The 14,028-nt window shown below is 39.3% G+C and overlaps 1 protein-coding gene across 1 annotated transcript; it reads left to right on the top strand.

Moving 5' to 3' along the window:
- Positions 1–459: 459 nt before the first annotated feature.
- On the top strand, positions 460–12,821 carry LOC309487601 (uncharacterized protein; the record flags this gene model as incomplete). The annotated part of the gene is made up of 9 exons (XM_082155324.1): positions 460–540; positions 899–1,018; positions 1,817–1,972; positions 4,269–4,460; positions 5,042–5,164; positions 9,667–9,804; positions 9,996–10,090; positions 12,120–12,170; positions 12,414–12,821. The coding sequence occupies exons 1-9, from the start codon at positions 486–488 to the stop codon at positions 12,819–12,821; spliced, it is 1,338 nt and encodes a 445-aa protein (XP_082011450.1). The 5' UTR covers positions 460–485.
- Positions 12,822–14,028: the final 1,207 nt, after the last annotated feature.

Here is a 14,028-nt window from a genome sequence, read left to right as displayed (position 1 = left end):
CAAAAAAAAAACATGTACGGATTTTTATTTATTTATTTTTGTTACGTTGCGTTTCAGGGCTTCCGTACTCCTGAGAATTTGGGTGAAAAGAATTTCAATGGAGGGACAGACATCTCTGAGATTTAGTTTAAAATATCTTAAGTCATGTGAGGGCGAGTAAATTATTACATTTATTTTTTTCCAAAAAAGCAGCAGCTGTGGCGTCACAGGCAGCGCCAGTTCCTTATGACGTCACTGAGTTGTTCAGGTCAGTAGCGATTATCAGAATCAGTCAAATAGAGTCTACAAAGCTCATTGCGATTCAGAATCTGACAGAATACGGTGTCATTTAATATATATTTACTATATTCTTCAGTTCAGTTCAGATTCTTCAATTCAAGTGATCATCATAACAGTAGTTCAGAGTCACTAGCGGACGAAGAGTTCAAATGCAGTCTAAAACTGTAAACAACTGCTGTGTGGAGACAGTGTCAGCATCTGATATCATGTCTGCAAACTGCCCACTGGACCTGAGAGTCCATTTGGAGGACCACCCAACAGGTACTGAGTTAATACACATCATTCAGAACTAACACATACTTAAGTAAGGCCGGGGTAACTTAATGTATAGCGAGGCGGATGTTATAGCGAATAACAACCGCCGACAGGCTGAACGGGACCAAAATGTCCATATGGAAATAGCTCTAAGATAATACAAGTCAGGACTTTAAAGTCATGTTCCGTTAAATAGACGAAATTATGCTGTCCTTAAACATTTTTTAGATCGGAAATTCAACATGGTGGCCATATGCAACTAGCCCATTTCTCTAGTGTTCTTGGAACATGAACTAGTGAATCATTGAGCTGTAATCTGTGCTAATAAAACAGACGTTTCTAATCAATATTTGTTGTTTTGCAGAAAAACAGGCAAAATGGAGGAAGAGCTTCAAGAGAGGATGGAAGGCTCTGAAACAGTCCAACCAAACTAAAACCAAAGTGCTTCCTTTTGTGGCTGAGCAGGAGTCACAGGTTCATCCAGGTGAGTCTCCAGTTATAACCACCCTGATTCATGGCCATTTCAGCCTGATGTTTCTGGTGTTAGTCTTCATTTTTCCTTCTCTACTCCTGTTGACTCCTCAAATATGCAGTAAAAAAAAAATTAATCACACAAAAAAACATATTTATGTAGTGAAGTCTGATATTTGAGAAACATCACTAACTTGGTCAATTAAAAAAAAACTATTTTTACTCAACTGTACTGTAAATGTGTCTTTTGGTGTGACATAACAAAAAACTAAGAATATTTTCAATAAATATGAGACAATCTTTGTTGTCATCCTTTCAAAACTGCTGAAAATCACACCATTTTAATATGAGTGAAGATTGAAATCAAAAGATTGAAGTCTTAAGATTCTTTAAATGGATATTTTTATTTCTATTTTATATATTTCTGTGCTATATTTTATTTTTTAAATTTGGTTATATTTATATATTTGTATATTTACAGTAGGCATAATTGGTCCAGGAATCAGACATTGTGTATGTTCAATGAACCATGAGTCCGCGCCATTTTTCTCTTCATGTTCAGTAAAGTGTGTTTTAGTATTATTTTAAGCGATGTATCATTTTCTTTATACAACTATTAAAGATCATTCTCCGGTTTCTCCGGCTCTCTGCACTGGCGTCTGCACAAACTTGCTAGATCGGAAATCCAACATGGCGGCCATATGCAAATAGCCCATTTCTCTAGTGTTCTTGGAACATGAACTAGTGAATCATTGAGCTGTAATCTGTGCTAATAAAACAGACGTTTCTAATCAATATTTGTTGTTTGCAGAAAAACTGGCAAAAGGGAAGAACATGTTCAAGAGAGGATGGAAGACTCTGAAACAGTCCTTCCAAACCAAAAACAAAGTGCATCCTTTTGTGGCTGAGCAGGAATACCAGGTTCATCCAGACACATCCAGTGAAGAGCCGCCAGCCGGCACAGATGGTGAGTCTCCAGTTTTGGCTCCTCAAATATGCAGTAAAAAAAAAATTAAACACACAAGAAAACATATTTATGGTAAATGGTAAATGGACTGCATTTATATAGCGCTTTCACAGACCTATGGCCACCAAAGCGCTTTACTTATAGCCTCACATTCACCCATTCACTCACTCATTCATACACTGACGGCGGTGTCAGCCATGCAAGGCGCCATCCAGCTCGTTCGGGAGCAGCTATTTATGTAGTGAAGTCTGATATTTGAGAAACATCACTAACTTGGTAAATTTAAAAAACAAACATTTTTACTAAACCAGGGTGTCCGCGGATCCTTAAAAAGTCTTAAATTAGATTTTTTTTTATTTAAGGCCATAAAAAGTCTTATTTTTACTTATGAAAGCAAATTGAATTAGACATATCTAAATGTTTCCAAATTAAAACTAATTTAATAGCGTATTTTTTTATTTATTATTCTTTCTTTGTGGATTTGCTTGTTCACGTGACATTTCGCGTCACATTCGCGGCAGCATTACGTCTGTCTCCTGCACGCGAAAACAGGAGAAGCAAGTTGGTAAATGTCATGTTCAATTCTAAGTTCATTCTTTATGTGCATAGTGGTGTGTGATGTGTGTTGTCCATTGTGATATTGTAATTATTGTTTTAACGATGTGCGAGGCACTGCGAGCTGACATCGTTTTTTCTCTCTCGTGCGTTCACTGCGTGATGTGTGCAGTTATAGGTGTGTTCCCAAATGAGTTTTTGTCTTATATTTATATCATATTATGTTGTTAGTTATCAGTGAAGTGAAGTGACACGTGACGGCCAAGTATGGTAACCCATACTTGGAATTTGACCTCTGCATTTAACCCATCCAAGTTAATGCACACACATTAGGAGCAGAGTAGTGAGTAGTTAACACACACACACACTGCAAACGTGGATACACACACCCAGAGCAGCGGGCAGCCTTTGTGTGGCGCCCGGGGAGCGATAAGGGGTTAGGTGCCTTGCTCAAGGGCACCTCAGTCATTTCCCACCGGTTCTGGAATCGAACCAGCAACCTTTGTGTTACCAGTTCAACTCCCTAACCACTAGGCCATGACTGCCCCCCCCCCCCCGTAGGCCATGACTGCCCCCCCCCCCATAGGCCATGACTGCCCCCCCCCCCCCCCCCCCCCATAGGCCATGACTGCCCCCCCCCCCCCCCCCATAGGCCATGACTGCCCCCCCCCCCCCCCCCCATAGGCCATGACTGCCCCCCCCCCATAGGCCATGACTGCCCCCCCCCATAGGCCTACAATATCACATCAGCAAGAGTTCCGTTTTCCGTGCACAATTGCAAGTGTGATATTTTATATAACAGTTAAATTAACAATAAATTAACATTGTGAGTTACATTTTATAAACAATATTGTCAGTATTGTTTGTTTTCCCTTTATTTCACCGACGAGAATTTCAAAATGAAACCAGCAGAGTCTCAATGGACTGAAATTCACGTTTTGAACGAATCAACAGTGACTTGCCGCCACCTACTGGCAGTTTTAGTTTCACATTTAAAGTAACCTTTAATTAGAACATTAAAATTAGAAATCAGTTCATATTTAAATATTGAATAAAACAACAGCATCAACAACAATCTCAAATTTTTATTTATGCAATTGTTAATGCAGTGTAAATATATTAATGTCAGATCTGAAGCCGCTTCTTTGTCACCTCTGAACTGCAAAGATGGATTTTGATTTAATGATTTAATTTGACTGTTAACATTGGTATTGTGTTATTATTCTAATAGAATTTAATTGAAATGTTATAATTTGACATAAAAGGTGATGCATACATCTACAAATGTCCATATATAGGTGAAAATGCCCCTGGAAATAAATTTGAGGTGGCAAATATTACCCCTTAATATAAAATGTTAATTTCTGTCACTGCTGTGAACTGACCACTTCATAGAATATGAAAAATATGAATATCTTCGTCAGTCAGCTGTCAACAACAGGCCTAAACCAGCCATGGCACCAAGCACAAAAAACTCAATCAGTAAAATATTGTCTAATTATTATCAACAAAACTTTGAAATTATCGAGACATATTTTGTCAATATTGCACACTCCTAATGCACGGTATTAATTTAGATTTTTTTCGGGTCTTAAAAAGCCTTACATTTGAATTTAAAAAGTGTGCAGAAACCCTGTAAACTGTACTGTAAATGTGTCTTATGGTGTGACATTCCCTTATTGCAATACTCAACTGTTCTTTAAGATATTTTGAGATAAAAACACATCTTCTTTTATGCCAGGTCCCTCCAAGATGGAGCAAATGCCGGACACATATCCTGTGGATCATGAGATGATGATGTGCCTGCCAGGACAGGTGTGTGAAGATCTGTGTGTGCCAGGTCCATCCAAGATTAAGAGAAAACAGCATGCAGATCCTGTCGTTCCTGAAATGCTGCCTGTGCCAGAGCTCTCCAGTTGTGATCTGGATGACAGTGAGTCATTATTACCTTTGTTTCCTGATATTTCTGCCATCTGTTATTTTCTACTTTTCTACTAGGCTATAATTCTGATCCTCTGACATCACGTAAAGTAACTTCTTGTTGCTGTTTGCAGCAGATCAGAAATCAAAAGATTGAAGTCTTTTAAGATTCTTTAAATGGATATTTTTATTTCTATTTTATATATTTCTGTGCTATATTTTATTTTAAAAATGTGGTTATATTTACATATTTGTATATTTACAGTAGGCATAATTGGTCCAGGAATCAGACATTGTGTATGTTCATGAACCATGAGTCCGCGCCATTTTTCTCTTCATGTTCAGTAAAGTGTGTTTTAGTATTATTTTAAGCGATGTATAATTTTCTTTATACAACTATTAAAGATCATTCTCCGGTTTCTCCGGCTCTCTGCACTGGCGTCTGCACAAACTTGCTAGATCGGAAATCCAACATGGCGGCCATATGCAAATAGCCCATTTCTCTAGTGTTCTTGGAACATGAACTAGTGAATCATTGAGCTGTAATCTGTGCTAATAAAACAGACGTTTCTAATCAATATTTGTTGTTTGCAGAAAAACAGGCAAAAGGGAAGAACATGTTCAAGAGAGGATGGAAGGCTCTGAAACAGTCCTTCCAAACCAAAGTGCTTCCTTTTTTGGCTGAGCAGGAATCACAGGTTCATCCAGACACAGATGGTGAGTCTCCAGTTATAACCACCCTGATTCATGGTTTCTTTTAGAAGAAAATTTCAGATGGTACTCAGAGGCTTTTGCATCTGAAGTCGTCATATATTTAAAATGATATTATTTAGATTTTTTTATTTATTTAAATGACTATTATTATCATAAGTAGATAGGCTATCTTTGCAACAAAAAACAGAAGAGACAATTGCATTATTTCTGCCATCTGTAGGCTGAAAATCATTGCCTGTCCTTTGGTTTGTATAATAGTAACTTATACAACTACAAGGGCGTAGGTTTGGCCTCAGCTTTGGTGGGGACATCCCCCTCCCCCTCCCCCTGGAATGAGTTTTCTATATGTAATTAAATAATGAACAAATGAATAAAATACACACGTATCATAGTATGCATTCAACACAACAAATCCATTATTATTATCTATTATTATTATTATTATCCATGATTACAGTATTCCATTAATACTAAAATTGTATCTACTATTCTATATCAAATTCTATTGATATATTCTATTCTTAAATATTAAATTATTAGGCTACACTCACTCACAAATACATTACATAAATAGAATGTAGAAACGAAAAATGTCTCAGATCCACGGTTTATGTTGACTGCAAGATTCTAAGTTAAGGTCAGCTAATTAACATTCAGTGACTTGCTAACGTAGCATTCTATCATGATAGCGTGACTTCTATGAGTCTATCAGTGCTGCACAGCCTAATCAATACTCTTAACCTTAGTTGAAAGATTGCTGCTGCTAGGTTTAACTGTAACAACATGGTAACACATACTATCACCAATCAATACTATTTTCCACAGTAGAATCTGCATTTGAAAGCCTGGTCAGTCACTACTACTGCTAGTTTATTTGTGTGGCTAGTTATTTTGCCTACTTACACTCTGCTTTATGAAAAAGCTTCGTATGTCCCCTTTCTTCTTCTTGGGTGGCATAGCTGATCTATCTACAAAGTACAAAAAGTGGCAAAAAACGGAATATTAAAATGTTTTACTCTGGCCTTTGTATGTGGCAGAGAGACAGCCCTGGTAACTTACCATCGGCGTCGTTGACGCGCGCGCGCACACACACACACACACCACCCGCTCGCTGCCAGTGCAAGCACAAAAGTAGTCTCGGCCCGCGCGTGTAGCCTGTCAGATACACCGCCGCCAATCAAATTACGGCGTTTCTTGTACTGTCGTTGTTTTGGCCGTTGGAATCGATCCAAATAGCAGCACAAAGATCCAAATAGCAGTTCAAAGGAGCTTGCTAAATATTGGTGGGGACAAATTTGTCATCTCAAAATATTGATTGGGACTAGTACCTAGCGTCCCCCCCTAAACCTACGCCCATGTACAACTACATTTGGATTATTAGACAATGTCGAAATAAAGTGAATCTGCAGAGTGTTGCATTCAAAGGCATGCAATTGACAGAGAAGAAAGAGTTAAAACTCTTCACATGTGCTCGCGCTCATGACTGATACTGAACATCTGAACACACAAAAAAACAAAAAAACATTGACGGATCTTCTTCTGTCTGTTCTCCAAAATATTATCAAATGTATATTTCTGCAAGCATGTTTAAACTGGTTAACTGTGTCTACGGCAGGCAAAGGCATTCGTTTTCAAGTCGAGTTCACACGCCACTGCGCCACAATACACACACACTACCGCGGGATGGCGGGTGTTCATAAACTGTGGACAATGGTAGCTTATTTAATGTATAAATTAATGTATATGTCCAAAAAACGGGTAATGTCATACTTTCTAGTAGTGCTATCGTGGCGTAATAATCTGTTTGGTTGTAAAATGTATTACCTGAGTGAAATGAAAGTGAATATATCGTCCTGTGGAATCATTAATTCACAGACAGCTTACGAAGATGTTCAACTAATAAAGATCTTCATCGCTGGCAAAAAATATGATGCATTTGCAGATTTGCTTTCACTTGACTGTACTGTCGGTCCACGGCCACTTCACACAACGCTCTTGATGTTCTTAAATCTTCCTGTTACGACTCGAGTCGAGTGTGAATTGAAATCGCTTCAGACGATTCAGTGCGTGCAGGAAACTGAACAGATCATTCAAACTGATTCGCGAACCAATTTAGACAGATCTGCCAACTTGTTTGATGAAGTCTTTGAACAGAATCGCCTCAAAAGAGTGATTCATTTGTGAATTGAGCATCGCTCAAGCCCAGAAAAAAGACACGGCGTGCTTGGAATAAACTACGCATTTAACAACACATATTGCATTAAAATAAAGTAACGAGAGGAACGTCGCCCAACGTAACCACTTCCACTTCCACTTTATACTTTATTGTCCCCTGGGGGAAATTTGTTGTGGACTCAAAAGTGCTTAGTGCCATTGCTGCCTTTACAAACAATAAGTACACATAGAAAATAGAAATAATACACAACTACATATACACAAATATAGATAACTAAGGTTAAAAATTAATAAAAAGTACAGCACACAAGATTATTGCACATACCTCCGGCCTATCTCATACAAATCATCACACAACTTCTAATTTAGATTTAGATTTAAAATTTTGGTGGAAACTGGTACGAAGGAGTATTTAAACCGGTTCAGTCTAGTTTTTGGTATTCTGTACCTTCTACCAGACGGCAAGAGTTCATATTCCTTTCGAAGAATGTGGGACGGGTCCGACAGAACTCTCTGCGCCTGTTTAAGTACAGACTGCTCATAAATGGACTGAAGGGAGAGCTTTTCAGTCCTCCCCATCACCTTCATAGCAGTCTGTACCAGGCGCTGCAACTTTGATTTTGACTGTGTGGAGAGATTGCCGAACCACGCTGTCATTCCATACCTGATGACACTTTCTATCACTGCCTGATAAAATAAAAACATAATATTCTGACTGACACCAAACACCCTTAGTCTGCGTAAAAAATACAGTCTCTGCTGTAAACGGGAACAAACATAATCTACATGGTCACTCCAGCTTAAGCGGTTATCCAGGTGGATACCCAGATACCTATATGAAGTGACCTGTTTTATATCCTCTCTATGAATGGTCAAAGGGGTATGATCCCTTTAACGAAGTAAAAGTAAAAAATTTTCATTAGAAATGTACTCGAGTTAAAGTAAAAGTACCCACATTCAAATCTACTCTTAAAAGTAAAATTTTTCCAAAAAAATACTCAAGTAAATGTAACGAAGTAAATGTACTTCGTTACTACCCTCCTCTGGTTATAGGTGTGTTCCCAAATGAGTTTTTGTCTTATATTTATATCATATTATGTTGTTAGTTATCATAGGCCTAAACAGGGCCGGCGCTAGCCATTTGGGTGCCCTAAGCACAAATGCTTGGTGGTTCTACCACTGGACCACTTAAATACACACATAATTTTCGTCGGATCAACATATAATAGCCCTCATTGAACGACCACTTAAACCCATTATTAACATGCTTTAGACATATTTTATTTGTTATTTATACTAGTACCCTATTGTGATGATTTTTCACGACCCAGATTTTTTGGTGCCCCCCCAAGCACTTGGTGCCCTACGCGCAGTGCGTGATGTGCGTGTGCGGAGCGCCGGCCCTGGGCCTAAATGAACATTGTGAGTTACATTTTATAAACAATATTGTAAGTATTGTTTGTTTTCCCTTTATTTCACCGACGAGAATTTCTAAATGAAACCAGCAGAGTCTCAATGCAACAGACAGCGATGATTTTTTTTTGACTGAAATCCACGTTTTGAACGAATCAGTTTAATGATTCAATGAACAATCACTTGCTTCTTTCCTGAATGAATCAACTGTTTGAACGAATCGGTTGAATGAACGACTCCCTCAACTCACTTATTAAGACCAAGCGTGCCGCACAAGCCCTGAAAAGTGAAGCCAAAACGTCTCGATCGCCCCCCGGTGACTGGTCCTAGTACAGGTCATAAGCCCCGCCTCCCCGTGTTATTCAACAGGACGTGAGACCAACTAAACAATTAAATAAATTTTACGAGAAAATAATATTATAATGGGGGAAATAATTTTAATATTCTGTAAAAACAAGCCTTATTTTGAGTGGAAAACAAGATAACACTGTTTAAAATGTTGGAGAAATAATGATTTACCATTATTTGGCTTGACGCCGGAGTGATCGGGAGCAGGTGACGATGGTTCAGGATCTGCTGGAGGAATAAAAGGCTCCACAACAGGTCTCTTCCTATGTTCTGGAGCTTTTTCTGTAATAGTAGTGCAAGCCTTATTTCTCCCATTATAATATTATTTTCTCGACCAGCGCTGACATTTTTTAAATAAAACAATGGATCTAGCAACAGACACTCTACTGACTATAAGTAACTTCTCAACTACATGTCAATTTATTCTAACCCTAAAAGTCTACTAATACTCTACTAATACTCTAATAAGAGTTAGTAGACATGTAGGTGCAATGTTACTTATAGACGTATAGAATGTCTTAAAGGGACCAAAATAAAGTGAAACCAAAGTAACAATTTGTCATCTTCAGCTTCGTCCCTCCCTGAGGAAGAACAGGGTTTATCCAGGTCGGGCAGCCTCGAAGGGTTTCTGTGTCCTCCGCTGCCGGGTCAAGTTCCTGTCGAGCCAACAGAGACATCAACACTTCAATGGATGAAGAGCTCAACAGGTGAGACTGAAATAAGGCTGGGCAGTGCAAAGTCTACAGAAAGAGATTTTGCTATTTCATACATAACTGAGTCAAGTTTTTAACATGCCTGGTCACATTTACTGTTGCTCGACCAGCACTGATATTTTTTAAATAAAACAATGAATCTAGCAAGCTAATAATTGTCTCATATTTTTCTGTTTGTTTTTCAGGGTGCTTTGAGAGTCTCTATGACGTGGAAGAGATAATTGGATCCGGAGGATATGGCAAGGTGTACGCAGGAACACGCAAATTTGATGGCCGAAAGGTAAATCTTTCTGAATTGTACAAACATTTTGGTCTTGCATGCATCTGTAAGGCTGGAAGCTTACGCTGCTATTATGAACCAATAATCGGAACAAAAGGCAGTTGAAGGATGACGTGTATAATTCAAATATTTATCTGACTCCAATATAATTAATCTGACTCCATTAAAAGTTGTTGTTATTCTTTAACCTCTTATTCTTTAAAGGCTTCCTTAGAACTGATAGGAAAACGTAGGATTTAACCTGAGCATTTAGATAACGAAAGTTATAATCACTTTAACTTTCAACATAATCAGTGATAAAAAGAAATATTCTCAAAGCCTTTAAAGCAGGCAAAGTTATTTATTAAGTTACATGTTTAAATATACAGACAGTAGAATGGAACAACATACTGTATAGAAAACTTTCTTGTAGTATAAGGTTACGCACCGGTGTGCGGGAGTGGCAGGGTTAAAGCCTTTGTCCTAGATCAACAGTTACCTTTCCTTCTTATACCCTGAGCAAAGCATTGTTAAACATGAGTGGAATACCAACACCAAACCGACCAACAGGAAACAAAAAGATGAGGCAAATGGGTAGTGATGCATGTTTAACCAATAGTACCTAGATTGTACATTAGGATACTTTAATATCTCTATTAAATTCACCACCATTCATTTCAGTTTATAAGCTGTCAGATGAGACCAAACATGGCATAGTTACATATTAGAACACAGTAGTACATAAACAGTATGTAGTTGAAAGCATCTATAGTACTGTATGTCCTGTGAAGCAAATGGTACAACAGACGTGTCATTGAGGTGCAAAAGACCCTGGGCCCTATCTTGCACCCAGCGCAAGTGACTTTGTACACCGACGCATGTATCATTCCTATTTTGCACCCGCGCAAAGCGGACTTTTCCCTCCACAGAAGCACGTCGGTAAGTTAGGAAATACACTTGCGCTCGCGGGGGCGGTTCAGCGCAAAGAGGAGGCGTGTTCCGGCGCAAACGTTCCCTCATGCTATTTTGCAGGTTTAGAAAACAATTGCGCCACTAACCAGGAAAAAATAGTTTAAAGTCAGTGGCGCGTTGCGCATGTTATTCATATGCTATTTTAAGGGCGCATGCTTGGCCATAATCAATGTAGCGTGTGCACAACGCGCACTTTGATTCTCTCATCTACACAGAAGCAGCAGTTTTCATTTTTGCAAATCATACATTATTTAGATAGATAGATAGATAGATAGATAGATAGATAGATAGATAGATAGATAGATAGACAATTTATTATAAAAGCATACATCTAGCTTACACATTTACCACACTTACCAAATTATCATACGCCTGTTTAACCGAAGTTAATTTGGGTGGGTTTCTCCATTTCAATGTCACTTCTCTGTGTTTTACGGCCGTGACGAGAGCGTTGCTCTCCTTGTGAACCGCTCCTGGCGCGCGCCTGGCAAATCCGCCGTTACAATAGCAATCCGCTATGGGAAAAGCGCGTCTTCTCTTAAAGGGAATGTGAGATGACGCTCTGATTGGTTTATTTCACGTTACGCCCAAACCACACCTATGAATAATGAAGCTACTTCAGACCAACCCCTTTTAGATTTGCGCCTGGCGCAAGAGTCATTTATCCCGCCGGGAAAATAGCAACAGCGCCGAGACCCGCCCACAAAGTTACTTGCGCTTTGCGCTTGACACTTGCGTTTCAGATCGTTAAAATAGGGCCCTCTGTCTCTCCCGACAGAACCATCCTGTGCTTGGAGTGTCCCAACAGTCCTCAATCAGCATATTGATGAATCCCTTGCACTAGATAGGCATTAGCATACTGTGATGATGAAGGCCATTGTGCCATGTTTAATTCACATGTATACCTTTAAAAGGCTTTTTGAAGTACCAGGGCAGTAAAGAGTTCTGCCCATATTTGTTCAGCCCTACACATCAAAACACATTTAAAACAATTTACAGATGGTTTAATACTTAGTACCAGGCCAGGTGCTTGAATACTGTTACTGTTATTGAAACTGTGTCTTTTTTTTTTGTGCAGGTTGCCATCAAGCGGATGAGCAAGATGGACAACTCTTGCTATCTTAAAATTGTAAGTTGGCCAAAACCTGAATGTGTATTGAGTTGTTTAAGTGCAGATTACTGTAGTTAATACACCCGTAGGAAGCATTAGGTATAAATGTGATCAACAAATAAGCCTAGAGGCACCAAATAACTTTTGAGCTGAAAAGGCTCTTTTGAACGCATCTAAAAAGATCAAAGAATAGTACATTTCAAAATGATGTTTTCTTCAGATTTTTACACAGCTAACCTTCTATCTGCTTCTTCTCTCTAGCCTGGGAGTCCCGAACCTCTCGTTACAGAAGTGGCGCTGCTGCTGCTGATGTGCCGAGTACCCTTAAGCGAGAACGTCGTACAACTGTACGATTGGTTTGAACATCCCAGTGAATTCACTCTGATTATGGAGTATCCGGAACCCTGCGAGACCTTGGCGGTCGCAATGTATAGTGAACCTTGGAGTGACTTGTTTTCATTGCGCATGATGTCTCGAGCTGTGAATGCAGTGCAAGACTGCATCAGTCATGGTGTTTTCCATAGTGACATTCATCCGCTGAATTTACTGTTTATCAACGAATACAGCGGTCTCAAGCTGATAGACTTTGGCTGCGGTCAGCTATTTAGTAGTGAAGGCTACGAGAGCAATACATACAGGGGTGAGCATTTTGGGAATGTGGAAACCTGAAGGTAGTGACTTACTAATTATTTGATGATGCTTTAAAAAAAAAGCTCAACAATGTGCAAATGTCTTTCTTACAGGAGTTCCGGGATACTGCCCACCTGAAATCTTGACACAACGTCGATTCCAAGCCGTCCCAGCAAATGTCTGGTCTCTTGGAGTGTTGCTGTATGAGTTGTCGAACGGATGTCTTCCTTTTCATAATAACAGTGAAATGATAGCAGCCAAAGTTACATTTCGGAACCCCAAGTTATCCAAACGTGAGTGAATAATGATGATAACATTGATAAACACACACATAAAGCAAACGATTTGTACAGAAAGTTAAAGGTTGTAGTGTGTCAGAATTTTTATATATAGCTCAATGTATAGTGAGAGCCATCGCTGTTTTCAAAAATGCCAGGTCACATGGTCATGACTAACCAGCTCTCTCCTTATTAAAATGTGTACAGACTGCAAGGATCTGACTAGATGGTGTCTAGCCCCGGATCCAACTAGACGCCCCACTTTAGAGGAGATGTTAGCCCATGACTGGATGTATCGTCCATCAGACATGACCTCGTCTACGGAGAGCTTTAACTTTTCTTATTAGCCCCATTGTATCGATCTTGGTTGCAGTCCCATTAGAATTCCTCTGGAGGTGATCGCGGGCGAGCGCAGACTGAATGGGAGTCTATGGGGCTATTCATGGGTTTCATCCGGTCCCTTTCCACAGGTGTATAAAATTAAGCACCTAGATTATGAATGCTGCATTGTGCTTGATTAATACACACCTGTGGAAAGGGACCGGATAAAATCCATGAATACGGCTAAATTTGTCTCTTTCACCCGATTGCCGTTGAGAAATCTCAGATTTGATTGTAGGTTTTGCAAGTTCAACATGGGTTATAGGTCGAAAGTTGAAAGAACGAGTACTTATGTCCTTTCGATTTCTTACAGGCTGAGTTTTTGTTGCCCATAACACGCTAGCATTCTGCTAATGAACGCTAATTGGTCATTGAATGACTGATTAAGACCAGAGATACCGCTTGATGGCATCGTGGCATCCGAAGCGGGACCAGAAACAAACAACACAAAAACTCTTCTAGCACGTGTATTTACCTGTGTCAGCTGTGTTGTGTGTTTACCTGTGTCAGCTGTGTTGTGTGTTTACCTGTGTCAGCTGTGTTGTTGATGCCTCGAGAGAAAAGAAAGTGCAGAGCGCGAAAGCACC

Source organism: Leuciscus leuciscus (genome assembly GCF_965113295.1).
Source record: "Leuciscus leuciscus genome assembly, chromosome: 23".
Taxonomy (NCBI): Eukaryota; Metazoa; Chordata; class Actinopteri; order Cypriniformes; family Leuciscidae; genus Leuciscus; species Leuciscus leuciscus.
The sequence above is the reverse complement of the archived record's forward strand: the minus strand, read 5'-3'. Positions and strand labels throughout refer to the sequence as shown.